This window comes from Sceloporus occidentalis, unplaced genomic scaffold (assembly GCF_023333645.1).
Source record: "Sceloporus occidentalis isolate IW3139 unplaced genomic scaffold, rSceOcc1.0.p SCAF_2, whole genome shotgun sequence".
NCBI classification, from domain to species: domain Eukaryota; kingdom Metazoa; phylum Chordata; class Lepidosauria; order Squamata; family Phrynosomatidae; genus Sceloporus; species Sceloporus occidentalis.
In genome coordinates this window covers 173,656,005-173,677,432 of record NW_028316982.1, presented here as the reverse complement: position 1 = coordinate 173,677,432, position 21,428 = coordinate 173,656,005, and the positions used below count along the sequence as shown (strand labels likewise).

Here is a 21,428-nt window from a genome sequence, read left to right as displayed (position 1 = left end):
TTGTATATTGACTATTGAGATGCCTAATAAAGGTTGATGGATGGATGGATGGATGGCTAGAATGAAACTGCAACTCTTAGATGGTATTTTGTCTGCTAGAATAGTTACAGGTGTTCATTTCATCTAACTTGGTGGACCCATTCAATTCTCCCTTTCCATCTCAGAGGTAAAAATCATACCATACCAGATCCTCATTGGTTTCAAACAGTACAGAACCTTTACAGAGGTAGAGAGGAGACAGGCACACAAAGCTCAAATACAAAAGATGTGTGCCATCTTCTGCAAAAGGAGATTTTTTACCATATCTCATTCCAGTCACATGTTGGTTGTTGTTTTGTTTTTTTAAGGGAACCAACTAATAACTAATTTCCAAAATGGACTGCTACTTTTGTTAGCTATTTGAACTCATTTCCCCCCTAATCACACATATATGACCAGTAGACTGTACACAACTGTTTGAACAGTAACAAGAGATCACATGCATGGTCTGAAGGGAAGCCAAAAAATTGTTTCACACATTGAGTATTAATGGAGTTTGAACCTGATCTTTGGGCTGAGGGTGACTCAATTCCAACCTTGCATGAATGTTCCCAAAACGAGATATGTTTGACACAGGTGTATCTATAATAGCAGCAACATTCCTTCCGTCAATGTCCAAGCCCTCCCTCCCTCCCAATTTATTCCGCTATTATATTTTTATAAATTTAGAAGCATATCCAGCAATTTCAGTGCTGAATGACTGAATACATGTGATCAGGGCACTAGATATTATTCCTTAGAATAATGTATATTCTATATTATATTTTAGCAATGTATATGTAATACAGGATCATTTTGATCAGAATGCATCATTCTACCTTAATAAATGGGCCATTTTTGTGTAAATATTTATTATAAACCACATTTCACAAGTGCTAGACAAGCAGTATATAAAAGCCATAACATACAAAACCCTAATAAAGCACTTACTGGCATATACTACCAAAAATAACGAAACAGTTTTACATTAACAACCAATGTTAGATAAGGAATATTTAATTCACAAATATTCAGAAACTATATAAATTCCTTCAATTTTAAAAATATAAAAAGAATGAGGAAATGTCATATAAAACCTTCATTGATTGGAAGAATTGGCTCTCAATACACATTGAAGAGATTTCCCTTGATAAAAGTAAAAATCCTATAATCTTTATCCAGCATGAAAGTGCTATAACAGAAAAGAAACCCTTATTTACAAAAACAGAATATCTGGACAACACATATTCTTAGACTGCAGAAAATAAATTGATAATCATACAATTTGTACATGACACCACAATTTCTACAGATTTCCATATAGTTACAGTCCTTGTTGAGTATTATATTTACTCAGTTTTACTTAAAGCAAGCTGCCATTCCAGCTAAAAAAAATCTGCTGCACTCATTGTAAGTGACACTGATTGAATCATCACATTAACTTCCAATTTAGTAACCTTATTATAAGTGACACTGATTGAATCATCAAATTAACTTCAAAGTTAGGGCCAAAACAGACTGGCCCAAAGGGGTGGCATGATGCCACCCCTGTAAAAGCCGGGTGGGTGCCATGGCAACCGCACACTGTGGCCCCGCTCTAGTGTTTTGCCGCCACAAAAAAAGAAATGGTAAATAGCAACCGCAAAAAGGAGCGCTGTCTAAATGCCATGCCACTACAGCACCATGAAGCTGGCGCACGTGCGGCTTCTTCGCAGCGTGGGGATGTGTGCCATCTGAATGCCACACACACCCCACCGCCATGAAGCCACCATATTGTGTCAGTCTGTACCAGCCCTTAATAACCTTAATTTTAACATTCTAAACAAGCTCAGAGCCCTGCATAAACTTTTTTTTGTGCATCTGAGATTGTCATGTGCGTAATTTTAAATTTACAGATGACACAAACATACATAATAAAGTCATTAATCCTCCCAAAATTTTCAGGGAACATTTGGATATTCAGATGAAAGCTTATACTTTGCATTTTACATAAGGAAGAAATCAGAAATGCAAGCATCTACCATATAAGCAAACCCTGCTTCTTATGGGCATAACAGATATTGGGGATTTATGAGCAGTAAGGAAAAAAAGTCTCTGAATTTGATGTTTGCATCAGAAGCAGAAGCACTAGATGGGTGCATCTAGAAATCTTACTTCTGAAGCTGTTCATCAGACGCAGTGTAATTTCACCACCAAAGTTGCTAAATGATAAAAGACAATCATGGGACTTGCGCAAAATGTTAAACCCTCTTTTTTAAAAAAACAAAACAAAAAACCTGTTAACAAAAAAGAACAATCCTGCCAAAGTTAAAAGCTTTTCAATCATGGATTTCAGTGGAAAAATTGGTCTTTTTCCCAAGATGATACCTCTGTTTTGGGAAAGTACCTAATCTAAAAAAAGGTAAACTTCATTTTAGTTGCAAATTGGTTGCAACCTGACTAAAATCAGTGTCAACCTGTACTAGCCTTCTGGTTTCTGTAGGTGGAAATTGTTATCTTGTTATAACATATAGGTACCATATATAAAGAAACAGAAATAGCCAACTGCTTTAAAAATAGATTGGTGAAGGTTTTTGAATTGGATGGTGGTGTTATGGGATGCCTTCCTTTTTTTAAAAATTTTTGAGGAAAGTACTGAATTCTTTCCCTTTAAAATAATTGACTACGATTTCAAAGTGCCATACAAACCAAATGTATATTTCAAGGGGATAACTTCGCAATAAGATGTGTTTACTTCACATTCCCATCTGCATATCAGCAAAGTTATAAAAGTTGTCTACTTCTCTTGAAGCAGATGACTTGTCCTCAGATACAAAAACCTGTATTTCAAAATAGACAGGAAAAACAGAAAGAAAAAGTTAAACACTCACAATGCTCAATCTGACATCTTCTGCCAGAATTCTATAGAAATGGATCACATTAGTAAACTATTCACATTATTAATCCATTATAATTTAAAAGTCTGACGATATCCTGACCAGAAACTAACATCCCTGTTAATACTGAACCCACTATCAAGAAGTGATTTTGGCTTTGTTACATATGAAAGTATTATTTCTCAATAGAAAAATTCCATGGTCTTCGCCATCTTAAACTTCAAAACTGGCAATTTCAAGCACATGATGTTAGGAGAGGGGAAATAAGACTTATACACAGTTTATTATTCACTTCAACAGTCAGCGTCATGTAGAGGTTAGAATGTTGTATTAGGACCAAAGATCCCAGTATTCAATTCTCTACTCTATCATGATGCTAAATAGCTTATAATAGATTAATCAATATAACAACAACACCACCCAGGGTTGAACCACATCCACTGTATGTTGGTTTGAACTTTGGGAAAGTTAAGAAATATTCAAAGTGGTAATTAAAAAAAAAATCAGCTCAAAATTATTTTATATTTAACCAAATGATCTTGTGCATGGCTGAAGCAAGCTTGTCCTCTGCAGGTCCATAGATTGGAACCCAGTGCAACATATTCAAACTACAGGAAAAGAGATTCCACCTCAACATTAGGATGAACTTCCTGATAGTAACAGCTATTAAGACAGTAGAACAGGTCTTTAAACAGAGGCTGGATTGGCTATCTGTCAGAGATGCCTTTAATTGTCAGTTCCAGCATGGCAGGGGGTTGCACTGGATCGTCTCTGTTGTATCTTCAAACTCTATGATTCTATGCTATTGCAGGGGAGAAAGTAACAGAGTTCAGCAATTCACAAAATACAGTGAACCCTGGGTATCTGTTGGGGTTTGTTTCCAGGACTCCCTGTGGATACCAAAATCCATGGATGCTCAAGTCACATTAAGTACAATGGCATGGTGAAATGGTATCCCTTATATAAAACAATAAAATCAAAATTTGCTTTTTGTACTCTTTTATCATTTTTAAGCCACAGAGGGATGAATCCATGAATGAAGAATACGTGGATATGGAGGGATGACTGTTTAACAATAATTTTTGAGAATGCTTAGATCTGCCACTTACTTTAGCTCCACTGAAGACACTGGTAACAATATCTTGACAGGCTGCTACAGAACCATCTCCATTGAACTCTAGAGCAACAACAGGACCTAGAAAAATACATGTTTATTTGAGATTGCACCTATTTATGTCCTTCCAAAAATGGAAAGAACACAGCTGCAGAATATATTCCTGTCTGTGTATACTCCATCCTGCTCCAGAGAGTTGGAGACCTAGGAGGACATATTTGAAGATGTTAAAGGCGCAGGGAAAGAAGAATTTCCACTGTATGAGAAGACTGCTGATATGATGTCAGGTGAACATACAGTAATTTTACAATATTTGAGCAACTAAGGCCATTACTGTATTCTCTTATCCTTTACAATAAAAACAAAGCATTATTTGACAAAAAAAAAAAACCTCAGAAATTAAAGTTTAGTCTAACCACTTTAAAACTGAAGAAAACTAGCTAGTAGAGCTGTTCCTTGGATACAACAGTATCTATTCAATTTAGAACTAAATATTGCTCCGTTAAAGCCAATGTAACCCATTTCAGTGGGACGCAGTCATCCAACTGCTTATTTTCAAGCAAAAGAGTATTTTACACTTTTGCTACAGTAGTTCTAGAAATTCAACAAAGAACCAGATTTACATTTCTGATTAGTCTGTATATGTTTAATATTGATAATTGCTCTAATGCAAAGACATAAAAATTATTAAAATCTTTCACCTAATATAAGCTTTTCAGATAGCTTTTAGAAAGCAAAAGTCTGCTACAGAGGAGCAAGTATTTGAGATCAATCTGTTCATGTCCAGTCTGTGGGGTTACTGGAATGGCTGTCCTACCAAAAGCTCTCAACCACTTTTTTTTTACTGGTGGCTTGAGAGAATTAATTAAATAAAACTGTTGATGTTGTTGTGTGCCTTCAAGTTGGTTCCAACTTAGGGCAATCCTAAAGTGAATTTATCACAGTGTTTTCTTAGCAAGATTTAATCAAAGGAGGGTTACCTTTGCCTTCCTATGAGGTTGACTGTGTGAGACTTGCCCAAAGTTGCCTAGTACATTTCCATTGATAAGCAGGGATACAAACCCTGGTCTCCAGAATTGTAGTCCAACACTCAAGCCACTACACCAGGCCTGCACAACATGCGGCCCACCAGAGGATTTCTGGCAGCCTGCCATGATTTGGGGCAACTTCATGTGGATGGTGTGGCTGTGAGCTAATGGGAATGCTCTCCACAAGCCTCCTCTGCTGCCCAGCCTTTACTCGTGAGTAGAAACCAGGCACCAGAGCAGGAAGAAGAGAGAATGTTCCCTGCAAGCTTCCTCTGCTGCTGAGACTGGTTGGGGTGATGGGGAGAAGCCTGCTTGCGCCTTGCCTAGTCTGGGAGGTGGGAGGCAGGGTGGCCAGGGGAGAAGGGAAAGAAGGAGCAGTGCTGCCTTAAGTGCCTCCTCCACCACCACTGCCTCCTGCTGCTGCCACCACAGCTGTCTCAGAGAAGTGGGCCAGGCAGCCCAGTTGGGGAACACTTGAGGGAGGGTTCCTCCTCTCTCTTTCCCTTCCTGTCCTGCTCAGGGGGCTCTGGAGCTGGCAACAATGTGCTCCAGGGAGGTCTGGTGCTGCCACAGCTGCCTCCTCATGCATGGTTTGGGGCATGCAGTGGAAGTTGGCATTTAACCCCCACCCCACCCCATTCCCACAGTTTACAACCTGTGAAAGAATAGCAGACTTTTCTTCTTGTTCTCATGTGTCTTCAAGTTGCTACCAACGTATGGTGACCCTAAGGCTACCTTATGAGGTTTTTAAAATTGATTTTTACAAAAGTGTTGTGCAATAGCATTTCTGTTCTCATTATTCCTTGTCTTAGGAAGTCTAAAAAAAATCTGAAGCAAAATTAGATACTTATGTGGTGTTTTAGAATAAACATACCTTTTTCAAGTAAAGGGATGAATTCAGATGCTCTTTGCTGGAACACTCGATGAGCATCATCAGATTTCATTGGAACTTCCTTGGTCTGCACCAGCCAAAAGCCTTTGCCAGTCATCTGATGAATTTTAACAGGAATCAGAAATCAGTATATAATAAGCAGACATTATTTAAAAAGTAATTTTGCATTCAGAAGCATTATACCGAAGCTATAAAAATAAATCATGTTTACAAGTCACTCATTCCTTCCTATATTATTTATGCTACAACATCTTCCCACTAAAAGAACTTCCCACTAAACGAACTTCATCTTATCCTCAGTATATTATACTTCAGTAGGGAAATGTACAGCTGCAAAATTGGGAAGTATCAAGCAAAAACAAGAACCCTGTCTTTATACAATTCAGATACGATCTGAGACAGGAAACCCATAAAACAGATTGTCCAGTAGTGGGAAGGTTGGGTTATCTCTCATCACTTTAGACCATGAAAATCATTCTAAACTCTTTTCCTGTGTTAATGTCAAACTAGATTCTCTTAAAATGCTTTTAACCATTCATTGGCTTTTACTAGTCAGCTGTCATGCATCCTCTGAGAATCAGGTATACAGTATCAGTTTCAGACACTTATAACTAGCACTAGCAACTCTCTACGACTATTTATGCTTACTATGAAGTAGGGCAGTGATGGTGAACCTTTTACAGACTGAGTGCCCAAATGCAACCCAGACCCCATTTATTTATTGCAAAGTGCCACGTACCTCTGGCTTTCTAGTAAGAAACTCTGGCAAACTGTGCTAGGGCGCCAGCATGTGTGCCCACAGAGAGGGCTCTGAGTGCCACTTCTGGCACGCGTGCCATAGGTTCGCCATCACTGAAGTAGGGTCATTTTTTTGTTAACCCAGTGAATAGAAGTAACAAAAACTAAACTATCCCAGATCTATGATTTTATACTGTATTAGATTATCCAAATCTAGAGAATTTTAACTTTTCAGAACACCAATACACATCAGTTACAAACTAACAGAAATCCATGGTTGCTATCTCAGCAGCAACAGTCAACCCATATCCCTTATCCTGATATTCCTGGAACAAGCTTCAAAACTACATTAGGAGAAGGATTAGGAACAGGATGCTCCATTCACATAGAGCTATCCAACTGTCCTTGCACTTGATCAGATGGCTTTCAGAACATAAGGTAGCCTACAGGCAAGATCATTCTATCAGGATCCTGAGACATCCCCCTTCAAATGTTCACATCAGCACTCTGCAAAGCACTCTATAGGAAAACAGGGACAGAGTAGCAGTATGTCACTGCAAAGGGTGGCTATACCAAGTGTGTTTTCTCAGCAGAATTTAGAAGCCATACAGATGTTCATCACTTTAACTGTGCTCTCTAGAAAGTAAACAGTTTTCAAAACAAATGCATTAGGATGTACAAATGTGCTTCTTACCTCATCAATTAACTTTCTAGCATTGGCAGTTGTATAATCCCCAGCAAAGAATATTGCAAGGCAGGACTCCTCACTGTGTTTGTGATGCCGCCCCTGTGTTACTGGAATAATGCTCCGGTTGGTATCAGTTGAGATCCTGACAGCTTTCAATTCTTCAACAGCTGGCAATGGTACATAATCCTGAACTGAGGCATCTTCAGCTAGAAGACTCCAGTTGTTCTCCCCTGAGACTGGTGTGAAGTCATGGATATTGCTCCAAGTGTTATTAAAGATGCTCAGCCCAGCATCTTTCATCTGAAAAGCCAGCTCTGGATAATAGTACTGGAAACACCCAAACTTCATACCCGTAGATGATTCAATAATGGGTTGGGTGGCACAGCACAGAAACACTTCCATCTTTCTGCAGTCCCGGGTACGAAACTGTTGACAAGCCACTACACACTTACAATCTTTGCAATCACGAAAAAACACACTACCTTTGACAGGTCCCAAAAAGATTCGGCAACCTGTACAGTCATCGATGGTAATTGTAGCAGAATGGTCAAAAATGTAGATATTGCAGTTTTCACAGTCCTGAATAACAAATTGTTGACCTGCAACTTTCCCAGGTAAACGTCCTACTGTTTCATCCTTGAGTCCAGAAAACATGTAATCTTTGGGATCAATCTGGAAGAAAGAGACTCCATTAGTAAGAGAAAATGTTTGATAACTAAGGGGTGCCCTAATGTTAGACAAGTCATGAAGAATGTAATATTTTGGTGAAGACTCTTCCTTCTGTAGATGGAGGTAATATGCTTAATTCACATGATAGAGAAAAATCAAAGTCTATGTATCTTATATTTGGAACAAATGTCATTATCTGTTTTTGCATACATTTTAGAGTAAACTTTAGAAAAGCAAGTCTTTCAATGACACTAATATAAAAAATGCAAGGAAGTAAAACTGTTCTTTGACAAACTCCTTAAAGAACATGCAAGATCCTAAATCAAACAGAACGTTCAATTAGCCCAATTACATAGTGGCATGAAATGCAGTGTATATACATATCACTTCTGTGGCCCTTGTGTATTGATCAACAATAAATTTTAGTAGATCAGTAGCAAATTCACACTTAGAATCATAGAATTCTATGATTCTAAGTGTGAGTTTGCTATCACAGTAATGTTAGAAAATGAAAAGTGGAGTGAGAGTCCTGTTCTTTAGGGATGTAGCTCCTATAATAATAATAATAATAATAATTATTATTATTATTATTATTATTATTATTTATACCCCGCTCTTCAGCCAAGGCTATCAGAGTGGCTTACAATTTGTAAATTAGACATTTTCAGCTATAGTATTTGTTTTAATCACATATCACATTACAGACAATGCCAGGCCACAATGGATGTGTTGTATTCTAAAATATGATTATAACCAGTAAATCTGATTGTAACCAGGAAATGGTTACAAAAGCAAAATGAGGATCCCAGACTTGCCATTCCTTGGTGCTCTATATTGTCTATAAAATGAAAAACTAGTACTGTATTATGTTGTTGATGTGTAACTTCAAGTCATTTCCAACTTATGGAGACCCTAAGGCGAACCACCATGGGATTTTTCTTTGCAAGATTTTTTCAGATGGGGTTTGCCACTGTCTTCTTTAAGGCTGAGAGAGTGTGACTTGCCCAAGATCACCCAGTGTGCTTCCATGGCCAAATGGGGGTTCAAACCTTGGTCTTCAGAGACCTAGACCTAGGCTCAAACCACTAGAACATGCTGGCTCTCTTACACCATTTACCAAACAAAACTGAAATACATGAAAAGTGAAGTAAGAGCTGTGTTATAGTTATTTGTCATAGTCCCAAACAAGAAAGAAACTGTTCTCCTACAGTTGGCAGAATAATGCTAATAATGACAGACCAACCAGTTAAGATGATCAGTGTTATCTGTGAAATACTATCCATTTTTGTTCCCTTTTCACATTCCCCACACTTTGTAATTGATAATTTCAAGAGCACAGCTGACACACTGCAAAAGTTTCCAAATGGGAGGCATCTTAGTTTGTTGCAGAGCAAAAAATAACACTTACACATGCTCTCAGCCTCAAGGGAAGGCAATGGAAAACCTGCTCAGGCTCTAAACAAATCTTGCCACAAAAACCCCAATAGGTTTGCCTTAGGGTCACTATAAACAATGCAAACAGCTCTTTAATGACTAACCAGTTTAATTGAACAGAAGCTTTAATGGACCAGAGCCACAAAGCATCAAATAAAACTTGTTTTTTCTTTTAGCAGCAACAATACTCCTTTATTTTTGCTCCCACCTAGTTTAGCTTCCTCAAACATCTATCAATTCCTTGAAAGAAGAGAAAGCAAAATCCACTTATGAACAGAGGCCAAAATCAAACCTAAGGTTTGTACACTGCCACCGTTTACACATAAAGTAAGATGTGAAATGTATGCATCACTTGTAAAATCAAGCTAACATCAAAAAATATGCTGGGAAAGACAGAATAAGTGGCTTGGAACTTGAATAAAAACGGTCCGTACTCCAACATTTTGCAGCAGATCCAGTTTGAAAAGCATCCATGATGAATCTTTTAGTGCTAGGTTACTTATCAAGGCTCCTTTACCTTAATTCCAACCCTCCCCCAGTGTTAGGACATATTAAACCCATGGCTTGATGTAATCCACTTGAAGCTTTAAGAAGGGCATTTCACCACAGTTAAATATAAAAACTGACAGACTATGGGCATACGTGGATGTATAATTGCTTACAATTAGCTTATTGTTGTTTTTACCTTCTATGCTGGGAAATCAAAAACAATTCATAAATCTATATATTTAAATTGCAGCCATATCCAGTCCTAAGAATTCAAAACTAGCTAAATACATGTGCTGCCTGGAAAAGTACAGTTATAACTTTGAGGTCACTTCATTTGGATTTTGTTTCAAAACTAATTTTGTTGTCACATTAGGGAATATTATGCTCCCAAACAAATGACAAAGCAATAAATAAATAAATAAGCAAGCTACCTATTTTTAACTTTCTCTAGCAAAACACTACATGGATATTACTCAAAACTGAAAGCCATAGAGTACTTTGAGAATATTCCATCTGGAACAATTAGTGACTCTTGTGCATAAGCAAAAGTGTTTCTCCACTGTTCAAATTTAATTTGACAACTTGCATTGCCTACCCATCCCTAGGAAAGTTGCTATCCAGATAAAGAGCATCCCATAAATGCCAGGGTTTGTGGTCATATGCCTTGAAAGCAATTTTGACTTCCCCCATCCTATTATATGTAGGGTTTTCTTGGCAATATTTACTGGTAAGACATTTGCCATCACCCTCCTTTGATGCTGAGAGAGTGTGTGACTTGCCTCAGGTCACCCAGCAGGTTTCCATGGCTGAGCAGGTACTTGAACCTTAGTCTCCCACAGTTCCAGCCCAGCACTCTAATCACTGCATCATGCTGGACCCACCAAGGGTACTTCATATAAATAGTCCAACAGCAACATTCATTCACTTTAGTAATTAGCCTAAGTACTACCATTGATTTCCTATCCCTTAATTTGCAATCCTTTGTGTTGTTATTGCTGTGTGCTTTCTGACTTACAATGGCCCTAAGGCAAACCTACCATGGGATTTTCTTGGAAAGGGGGTTTGCCTTTGCCTTCCTCTGAGGCTAAGAGAGTGTGAATTGCTCAAGGTCACCTAGCAAGTTTCCATGGCTGAATCACTGTGATTCAAACCCTGATTCCTAGAGTCCTAGTTTAGCCTTCAAACCATTACACCACATTCACTCTTGACACAATCTTATGTGAGTGCTGTGAATAGATGGATAGCAGGGTAAGGAGCAAACAGACCACCCCTTTGCGCCAGCTTGGTGATGGTGTCAGAGCGCTGCATTTAGACACCACCCCCAAGCCGGCGTCACGCCACCCGCCCAACCACATTGCAGGCAGCTTTGCAGCGCTCCTGTGGCATGGCGTTTATATGCTGCATGCTGCAGGAGCGCCATATAGCCACAGCAGAAAAGCTGGCTTTTTGCCAGCTCAAAAAGGAGCTGCATGTTGCTGCTTCTTTTTGTGCTGGCAAAAAGCCAGGTCGGGGATGTGGTGTGTGGTTGCCATGGCTCCAACCCAGCATACAAAGGGGCAGCATCAAGCCACCCCTTCAGGGCCGTCTGTTTCGGCCCTAAGTCATTCTGTCTTCAGATATACTGGGTTTTCCCCCCTCAATGAACCAGGTGTAACACTAGTCCTCTAAATGAATGAATTTAAATTAAGGAGTACATAGACTAGTTAATGAGAGTAAGCAATTATGTCCAAGAACATACTCTATTATTTCTCCCTTCAGACTATCAAGTACAAGTTTGGCTCTGACATTGTCTTTTCCAGAAATAGAAGGTACTGGATCTAACACACGAACAACTACATTCACATGAATTCAGATCCATCCCACAACAAGCAGAGACAAGCACAGGCAAGTCTTTCAGCCACTGTAAAGAAAGGTGAACTGAAGGGAGGACTTGGGCAATTTAGACAAGGCAAAAACAACATGAAAAGGCAATATTTAAAACCCACCATCTTAATATTGCAGAAATAGCCATTTAAAAAAATCACACTTCTACTATGTTTGTTCTCACAACCATTCTAAATTCCTCCTAGATGTTACCACACTGTCATTTTGGGAGAAAGTAGGTATAGATATTATGTGCTCATTTCAGTTATTTGTCCAACCTGGTAAGAGCTCACATCCCATGAGATCTTTATAGGATTCCCATTTTCTACTGTCTTTGGCAAACATGATTTTAGATCCCTCCCTCAGCCCACTGACATCTATCCAGTTTTGCTGACAACATGAAGCAAAGCTCCTTCCATTGCCACAAGAGGAAGTGAGTCAAAGACTGTAGGGAAGTTCTCTTTAGTTCAAATCAACACTAAAGAACATAATGCAACATGATCCAAATGTTCCATATTTAGATATTTTTCGACCGTCCAATCCACAAAACAACTAAACAAAACTATTGAACAGGCCAGGAAAGGTGTAACTTAAAAGAGTGGTTTACACTCTTTACACAAATCTGGAATCCTCTGGGAATGAGAGCAGCTCTTGCTACTAGCTGCAGCCTCAGCTCCATCCTCAAGGTTGTTGGGGGAGAAATAAACAGAAGGAGAGTAAACTATTATTGCCTTTCATTGACTACAGAAGATTATGTGGATACGTTCTTAGTCAGGATGCACCACCATTAGGTTCAATTAAATCCCAAAGTAACAGCTAAATCAAGTGTATTGCAGCAGCAACCACTCAGAAAAGTAGTGGTACCTCAACTATTAATGCGTATATGGCACAAACATTTTCTGAAATGGAATACAGTTATAACGTATGAACAAAAGCACCTCTGATGCATCTGATGATGTGAGCTTATTCTACAAGTGCATATGCCACAATCAGACTTCAAGATATTACTGTCTGAATATTGTAACGGTACGCTCAAAGAAAAGGAGAAGTTGGGACATTGCATTTGACTACTTTCTCAAGAAATGAGCCCGCGTGGCACAGTGGTTTGAGCCTTGGACTAGGACTCTGGAGACTAGGATTTGAATCCCAGCTCTGCCATGGAAACTCACTGAAGTCCAAAACACACTGCAGAAATAATCCAGTCTGAGAGCACTTTAACTGCCCTGGCTGAATGTTAAGGAATCCTGGGAACTGTAATTTGTGAGACATTTAGCCTTCTCTGCCACAGAGCTCTGGGGCCACAATAAACTACAGTTTCCAGGATTCCCCATCACTGAGCCAGGGCACTTAAAGTGGTATCAAACTGGATCATTTCTGCAGTGTGTTTAATGCCTGAGTGAACTTGGGCAAGCCAGACTCTCTAAGCCTCAATGGGAGGTAAGGGCAAACCTCCCTACGAATAAGTATCGCCATGAAAACCCTGTGATACCGTCACCATAAGTTAGGCAGGACCTGAACGCCCACCACAACAACCTTCTTAAGAATAGGAGGCTTGAGTGGTGGGCATGTTCCCCAAAAGTCTGGGGAAAGGAAGTACCTGCAGTTGCTTACAGCAAATTATTTGTACTCCCAAATATACCAACCGCATTTCCAATGCCAATCTACTTCTGAGGCACTCAGTCTGTGAGCAAAATCTCAAGGACCCTAAGTTTAAGAAATGAAATAAATCTCCGCATCAAGGGATAAGGAGGGAAAAGCCACTCCTATTAACCCTTTGAGTACAGACAGGTGATTCAAAGGTATGTCCACACAGCATGCAAGACACACATCCTTGAGGGCAGGGAGGCAGCCTTCGAGGCTCACAGTTCCCCAAAGTGGCACCACCCACACCAGCCCTTCAGAACAGAAAGGACAACGCCTGGTGCCAGTCACAGCAAAGCCAGCCCTGGATGCTGTCACTCAGAGCCAGCCTTGCCATTTGGGTCAGAAAAGCTGGGGCTCAGGTGGCAGATTCTTTAGGGCAATTACAAAGCAGCAAGTTATTGTTTTGTTTTTCAATAAGCCCTTATGATCACATTTCTGGTTTTTGGGCACTAGGTACTGCCCTACCAGAAAAACCTGAGGTTCAGGTGGAAGGCATTTCAGAGCAATTGAAAACAGCTTTTGGAAAATAGCCCTTATGATCACATGTATGTATAAGTACACTGTATATATGTATACATAAATATAGTAACTATATTTATAATTATGGATATTATAAGTGGTTTGAGCATTGGACGATGACTCTGGAGAATGGGGTTCAAATCCCAGGTTAGCCATGTAAACCCACTGGGTGACCTTGGGCAGGTCACACTCTCTCGGCCTCAGGGGAAGGCAAAGGCAAACTTCTCATAAGTCGGAAATGATTTAAAGGCACACAGCAATAAGTTGCAAGTTATGACTTTGGATACAGGAGCCTAAGGTGGCATAGAGGTTAAATGCCAGCACTGCGACCGCTCACTTACAAACCACAAGGCTGTGAATACAATCCCAGCCAGGGGCTCAGGGTCGACTCAGCCTGGCATTCTTCAGAGGTCACTAAAATGAGTACCCAGCAGGGCTTTGAGGAGAGCTGTTGTTGCTGCATTGAAATAACTAAGCCCTTATCATCCCAGGTGTGACTTTCAGCACTAGGCACCGCCCTGCCAGGAAATAAGATGGTGCAATTACATTAAGCACAATTAAGGGTGTGTATGTGTATATATATATATATATATATATATATATAATTATTTTATATTTATTTTATAATTTATTTATTTAAATAATCATTTTATAATAATAAATTAATAAAAATAATTAATAACGAAAAATACAAAATAATTAATTCAAAATAATTAATTATTTTAAAATAATTAAAATAATAACTATTTTTATGACCTGGGGAAGTAGTAGCTATGTAAAAAACCCCACCCCCTGGGTGACCTTGGGCAAGGCACACTCTCTCAGCCTCAGAGGACGACCATGGCTAAAAGCCCTTAGGGTCGCCATTGGGCGAGAGCGAGGCCCGGAAGTGACGTAGGGAAAAGGGTCTCCCGCCCTCCTCGCAGGAGAGGAGTGGAATGGCGGAATGGCGGCGGCTACCTTGGCTCTCTGGTCCCAACTGTACTGCGGCGGCTGCTGCTGCTGCTGCTGCTGCTGCTTCTCCTCCTGCTTCTCCTCCTGCGGGAAGGCGGTGCCGTCGGGCTCTCCGTCCTGGGCGCGGGGCTTGGGCTCCTTGGCCTGCTTCCTCCGCTTTCTGGAGAAGAAGCAGCCCATGGCCACGCCAAGCGCCCCGACTCCCTCCGCGGCCGAGGCAGCAGCACAGAGCGCGCGCGCCAGACAACCGCCAACTGCCGCCCCACTAGGCCCCGCCCTCGCCTTTTAAGGGCACCGCTTCCGGCTTCTCCGGCCGCCCCCGTCTCCCAGGGCGACGGACGACGCCCCGCCCTCTTCCGGCAGCGCCCCACCAATCGCAAAGCCGTTCTTAGGATCATATCCGTCAATCAAGCTCTCCTGGCCAATATGGACACCTCTTCGCCACGCCCCTTTCCCTCAGTTCCTCAGGGAGAATGGGCCCACACTGCAGGAGCCTCACAGTTTGACATTGCTTTGGGGCTCCTTCCATCATCAGCATTGTTCTTGTTTGCCACAGAATAAAACATTTATACTTATATATATGTATATAAAACACACACATATATATATAAATATATTGCACACACACACACACACATATTTATTATACATAAATAATGTACCTGGCATTTTATCCACTGAATAAAACATTTATCTCTATTTCAGTAATATAAAATATTAAAATACAATGACATGAAAGAGCCACACACAGACACAAAAAATGCAGAATAAAACAACATAGGCTGCATCCACACTGCAGAAATACTCCAGTTTGACAACGCTTTATGGCTCCATCATTGTGGCTGTTGTTTATTAATATGGTGCTATCCATGTACCTGGTACTTTACCCACAGAATAAAACATTTATGTCTATTTCAGTAATATAAAATATTAGAATATAATGGAATAAAAAGGCCACACACACACGTACACACACAAGCCCAAAATGCAGAATAAAACAACATAGGCTGTATCCACACTGCAGAAATACTCCAGTTTGACACCACTTTAACTGTCATGGCTCAGTACTCTGGCAGAGAAGGCTGAATGTCTCACAAAACTAGTGTCTAGGATTCCCTAGCACTGAGCCAGAGCAGTTAAAGTGGTGTCAAACTGCATTATTTCTGCAGTGCAGATGCAGCCCTGCTCAGTACACAAAATCAATTACAGTCAAAATATAAGCGTTACTCTGAAATTCCAAAAGTTTTAGAAAACAAAATAGTTTTCAATTTGGATTTAAAATCAGCAAGGAAAGGAGCCATTCACAGTTTTTCAGGGAGACAGTTCCTGGAATTGGGAGCATCAAGAGAAAAAGGAGGAAGCAGAGCCAAGGAAGAGGAAGCCCTTGGCTGGAACTGGACAGAACAGCTCTCTGACAAAGAAGGCAACATGTCTTACAAAACTACAGTTCCCAGAATTCCATAGCATTCAGCCATGGCAGTTAAAGTGCTGTGACATTGGATTTTGTTTGCAGTGTGGATGCACCCCAGTCTATTTTAATTCCCTTCACCCTAAAACTGAGTCATGAAAGTGAATGTCTATGAACAATAACACTGAGGATTTAGCCCTAATCTGCTGAGAATGTACAGATAATGGCAGGAAGGGTGAATTCTGTACATGCTCAGAAGCATGGCTGCCACATAAAACACAAAGAAGGATCAGCATTTACCACAGAAGGCAACTAAACCTATGAGGACACTTTCAAAAAACTAGTTCCTTTTCAGATTGAGTGCTTCAGAAGTGGATTGGTATTGGAGATACAGTTGTTATATCTGGGAGTTCAAATAATTTGTAGGCAACTATTTCCTTTACCTGGATTTTTGGGGAACTTGCTTACCACTTAAGTATTCTGTTCTTAAGAAGGTTGTTGTTAAGAAATTTTATAGCATGTCTTACGATCTAATGAAGGGCAGTACTTTAAAATGCACTCATCTAGTGTTTGCTTTTCTACTAAGAGCAAGTGCTGAAAAGTTCTCCGCCAGATCAAGAAGGAAATGAGAGCCAATAAAATGCACATACTCTTCCATATATTCACCCCCAAATTCAATGTACTTGGTGCATCATTTCTCAAGTTTCTTTAACCCTTCAAAAAAAAATCTGATGTCTGGTTGCTGAACTATTGCTCCACTGCTGCTATCGCCTCTGAATCATTTGAAAATTTCCTTCCTTTCAAAACTTTTTTGGGGTTTGGAAACAGGAAATAGATGAGCAAGATCTGGTGAGCAGGGTGGATGGTCTATGCACCCATACTCCAAATTCATCAAAATATCCATCATCTTGCCAGCCTTGTGAGCAGGCACATTGTCCTGCAATAAGAGGACACATTTCCACAGCTTCCCTCCCCATTTTTCCTTCAGTGACCCCTTTAATTGACACAGCAAATGTAGAGTAATATTCTGCCCTTCTGAAGATAATCAGTCATCAAAATACCTTCCTAAAAACTGTGGCCATGACCTTTCCTTCTCACCTTTGAATCTTTAATTACTTCAGCCACGGAAAACCCAAGTGCTGCAACTGCAAGGACTGTTGCTTGGTCTCCAGATCATAGTGATGTACTAAATGTTTCATCATCAGTAACAAATCATTCATAAAATTTTAACACAAAACCATGCAAAATGCTGCAAAATCAACTTGGAGATATCCAAGGTATCCACTCAATTTTGGCTAGCATTCAAACAGTTCGGCACCCACTTGACTGACACCTTCTGCATAGTCAACTGCTCATTAATTATAAACCCAGTGCAGTCCTGGGATACCGCTAGTGTCTCAGCCATTGTTTTAGCTGAGACTGGCTAATTTGCCAAAATCAGGTCATGAACATGCTAAACAATTTTAGGACTTGACAATGTTGAATGCCTCCCACATCTTGGTGTATCTTCAGTCTCAAAATCTCCACACCGAAAATTGGTATACCACTTCTTCACAGTTGAGTATGAGTGGACCTGCTTCTTACCCAGAGCAGGAGGATGTTCCAGAGCCACACATCTCAGAGACAGACCAGAGTACAGTGCCAGCTCTGGCAGAGAGTCCTGCCCATTCAGATACAGAAGACAACTTACTCATACCTACCTTCGCCAAATGGAGACAATAAAGGGAGCGCTTGAGGAGGTTGCAGAGGATTAATAGGATTGAACATTGAGCAGCTGATCTATAAATTTGCAGCTGTGCCCTCCAGGAGTTGTCAGACATTATATGACCTACCTGGCTGCCTGTTGTGTTCCTGAACTCATGGCTTGACCCTAGACTGTGTTGTTGACACTGGATACCATTTACCTGACTTGGATATTGCTGAACTAATAAAATAATAATAAAATAAAAATTTTATTTCTATCCCGCTTTTTGCCAAGCAATCAAAGCGGCGTACAACAGGTTAAAATACATCCATATATACATAATACCCCCCCTTAAAACAAGATTAAACAATGTAAGATTAAAAACTAAGAGCTAAATAAAAATCATCATAGGCAGAGTTCGCTGGATGGGAAGTCTTATTCGTGGCCGAGCATTTTATTCCAGGAAGGCTTGCTGAAAGAGATCCATCTTAATGGCTTTTTTAAAGCTCTCTAGATTGGTAATTTGACGGATCTTGTCCGGCAGGCCATTCCATAAATTGGGAGCGGCTGCAGAGAATGTCCTCTGGGAGGTCACCGTCAACCTGGTCTTTAAGGGCCGTAATAAATTCCTCCCAGAGGACCTGAGTGTACGGGGCGGATTATATGGAAGCAGGCGATCCCTCAGATAGGAACTCTCTTGCCAGACCTGACGCATATGATTGAACTTTGTCTGGCATTTAAGGCTTTTGCTTCCTAAGCAAAGTACAGTGGGCCCTTGATATCTGCTGAGGTTTGTTTCCAGTATCGCCCATGGATACCAAAATCTGTGGATGCTCAAGTACCATGAAATGCAATAGCATAGTGCGATGGTGTCCCTTATATAAAATGACAAAATCAAGGTTTGTTTTCTAAAATTTATATATTTTTAAAATATTTTCAATCCGTAGATGGTTGAATCCATGAATAAAAAATCCATGGATATGGCGGCCAACTGTAAGTGCTGGACTGTAAGCTGTCCTACAACTTTGCTCAGTCGCTAGCTGGTGCCATGTCTCTGCTATCAGCTGTGTAGCACCCAGTCTTTGGTTGCTTGGATTGTGTTTGGACAGACAGGCACTTGTCACTCAGTGTTTCCATCACACATTCATGGATTTCCTTTGGAGTTTTCTTCAACAAGAACAGGAACTTCATGATAGCCCAGAGTTCAGCACATGAAAATCCCACACTGCCCACTGACATGGTTCTATCAATGACCTGGAAAAACTCAGAACTAGAATCCTGCAAATAGGCAACTGGCAATACAAAATAATATTCTTCGAAGTTACACTCAGATTTTGAAAGAGTGTGTCAGGCCAATAACTTTTCAGCCCTCCCTCATATATAAAATGTATAGATTTTCTGTAAAGCGTTACCATGCAGATATACATGTAAAACTCCACAGCAAATTTTCCTCAGGCTAGAGGAAGATATTACCGAAAACATTACGTGTGTAGTTACAGCTGCAGTACCACACTGAACTCAGTAAATTATAAATATAAATTCAAACAGCATGACCTTAGTACATTTTAAATACAAATACATACACTGAACAAAGATAAAACTGCTATGTTGACTCACAGAAGTCTAGACTGAATTACTAAAATTTTACATTTATTCAATTTTAGTACTGTAATTCAGTCTAGACTTCTGTGATGCAGCATTATCTTTGTGTTACCACAAAACACGGTAATATAAATCAAAAGGCAGTCAGAATTAAAATAAGGCATCTGCCTACCTAATAAAGACTACAAAAGCTTAAGGCAAATACAGATTATTCACTTTCAAAGTGCTTCAAGACTTTGTTCTTTTGCTGTAGCAGATGAATGCAAAAATCCCATCCCATATGCCTAATAACTATGTGAAACCTTGAAATACATTTTGAACCATTATGTTAAAATTAGGTAGCTGGCAAGCATACAGTTTTGAAGAGCTACAGTAAAGTCTTTAAAGCATTTAAAAAGAAATATTATGAGAATTTCTATTCTATCCCTCTACTTTTTGCAGCATTAGTTACCACAATTAATTTGATTCTGTCCCTCTCATTGTTGAAAAGCAAGTTATCACGAGGTGACACATATCATCCTAGGCCAGTAATGCCTGGGTATATTCTACATTGGACAAACAGGACAGTCTCTATGCAAGAGAACTGATGGATACAAATCTGATATTAGAAATGACATTCCAAAAAAACTAGTTGCAGAACTTTTCAACCTCCCTGGACACACAGTGAGAGATTTTCAAATTGTGGTTCTTGGACAAGGAAGTTTGTCCAGGAAAAACAAGACAAAGACTAGAAAGAGAAACAGCTGGAATGAATCATATTCACCATTTCCAATCTATTAGCAGAGGAAGAAACAAAGACAATGGGTTTATGACTCACTAGAGATAAATTAATGCAAGAGTCCTCACTATTGCACATATTGCACAGATTCTTTGAGATTGGGCGGGCTATAAATAAATAATTTATTGATATTGTTATTATTATTATTATTATATGACAGAAGGAATCTTCTCAGAGAAGGTTTTGATTCCAGGGAAACCGACTACAGATTTATTGCTTTCACACATCAATACTGACTACTATAAAGATCTGAAACACCTGAACCACCACACGCAGCCCTTTGTACCAGGCCTTAATATCATTCTGAGCTTCATCTGAAGAGGTGGGTTTATTTCCATGTAAGCCCATGCTAAAATAAAATAAGTTAGAGCCTTATCTCATGACAAAACAAAGACGAGACAAATCAAGAGAAAAGCGGCTTTGTCCTTGCCTCCCCGCATACCATCAAAGCACTTCGATTCTCTTCCTGAGGAAGAGCATTTTTTTTTTTTTTTTTTTTTTGTCATCATGAAAAATCCTTTTGACAAAAGGCATGCTTTTATGGCTTTAGGCAGGAGAATGGAAGTGCTACAACAGCATGCAGAGAGGCAAAGCAAAAGCCACTTCTTTCTTGGTTCTTTGCCTCTTGTCATGAGATAAGGCTCTTCCCCCCCCCCCTTTCTCCTTTATAAACTACCACAGGATCCTGTGTGAGACAAACAAGGTACAGCTAGGCAGCTCAGACCCATGAGAAGGAAGGAGAGGTCACCTTGCTTCAGCTCTGAGTACAAGGTCAAGAGACTTATGACTGTAAAATCTCTCACTGTGCATTCTTTTCTTCTCTGCTGCTGAAGCAATAACTCGAATAGGGAGTGTTATTTGGGTGCAAACAATGGGGTCAGTTCCCAGTGACTGTGACTGTCTTCCCCTTTTGCTGAATCTGGACACCCAAATCCCAATTCTGTGTTAAAGATAAGATGACATTACATCTGCTGGCTGAATTATCACCACTTTATATTTGGCTGACTGCTGGTTTGCAGTCCAGAAAAGA

General features: G+C 40.0%; 1 protein-coding gene across 2 annotated transcripts; it reads right to left on the bottom strand.

Moving 5' to 3' along the window:
- Positions 1-871: 871 nt before the first annotated feature.
- On the bottom strand, positions 872-15,166 carry LOC149319347 (protein XRP2-like). Of its 2 annotated transcripts, XM_089511524.1 has the most exons (6): positions 14,933-15,166; positions 7,361-8,026; positions 5,911-6,025; positions 4,004-4,089; positions 2,707-2,837; positions 872-1,210 (listed from the first exon to the last, which is right to left on the bottom strand). In XM_089511524.1, the coding sequence occupies exons 1-5, from the start codon at positions 15,104-15,106 to the stop codon at positions 2,754-2,756; spliced, it is 1,125 nt and encodes a 374-aa protein (XP_089367650.1). In that variant the 5' UTR covers positions 15,107-15,166; the 3' UTR covers positions 872-1,210; positions 2,707-2,753. The 2 variants fall into 2 exon arrangements, with proteins under 2 accessions (XP_089367650.1, XP_089367649.1); XM_089511523.1 differs by having other exon boundaries at positions 872-2,837.
- Positions 15,167-21,428: the final 6,262 nt, after the last annotated feature.

What these genes read in the sequence shown, in the direction of transcription:
- LOC149319347 (XM_089511523.1), bottom strand. Translation starts at nt 15,106, where the DNA reads ATGGGCTGCTTCTTCTCCAGAAAGCGGAGGAAGCAGGCCAAGGAGCCC. An exon ending in CATCCCTTTACTTGAAAAAG is followed by an intron (nt 4,090 to 5,910) that starts GTATGTTTATTC and finishes GTATTTTTCTAG; the next exon opens with GTCCTGTTGTTGCTCTAGAG. An exon ending in GTGTCTTCAGTGGAGCTAAA is followed by an intron (nt 2,838 to 4,003) that starts GTAAGTGGCAGA and finishes TTTGAAATACAG; the next exon opens with GTTTTTGTATCTGAGGACAA.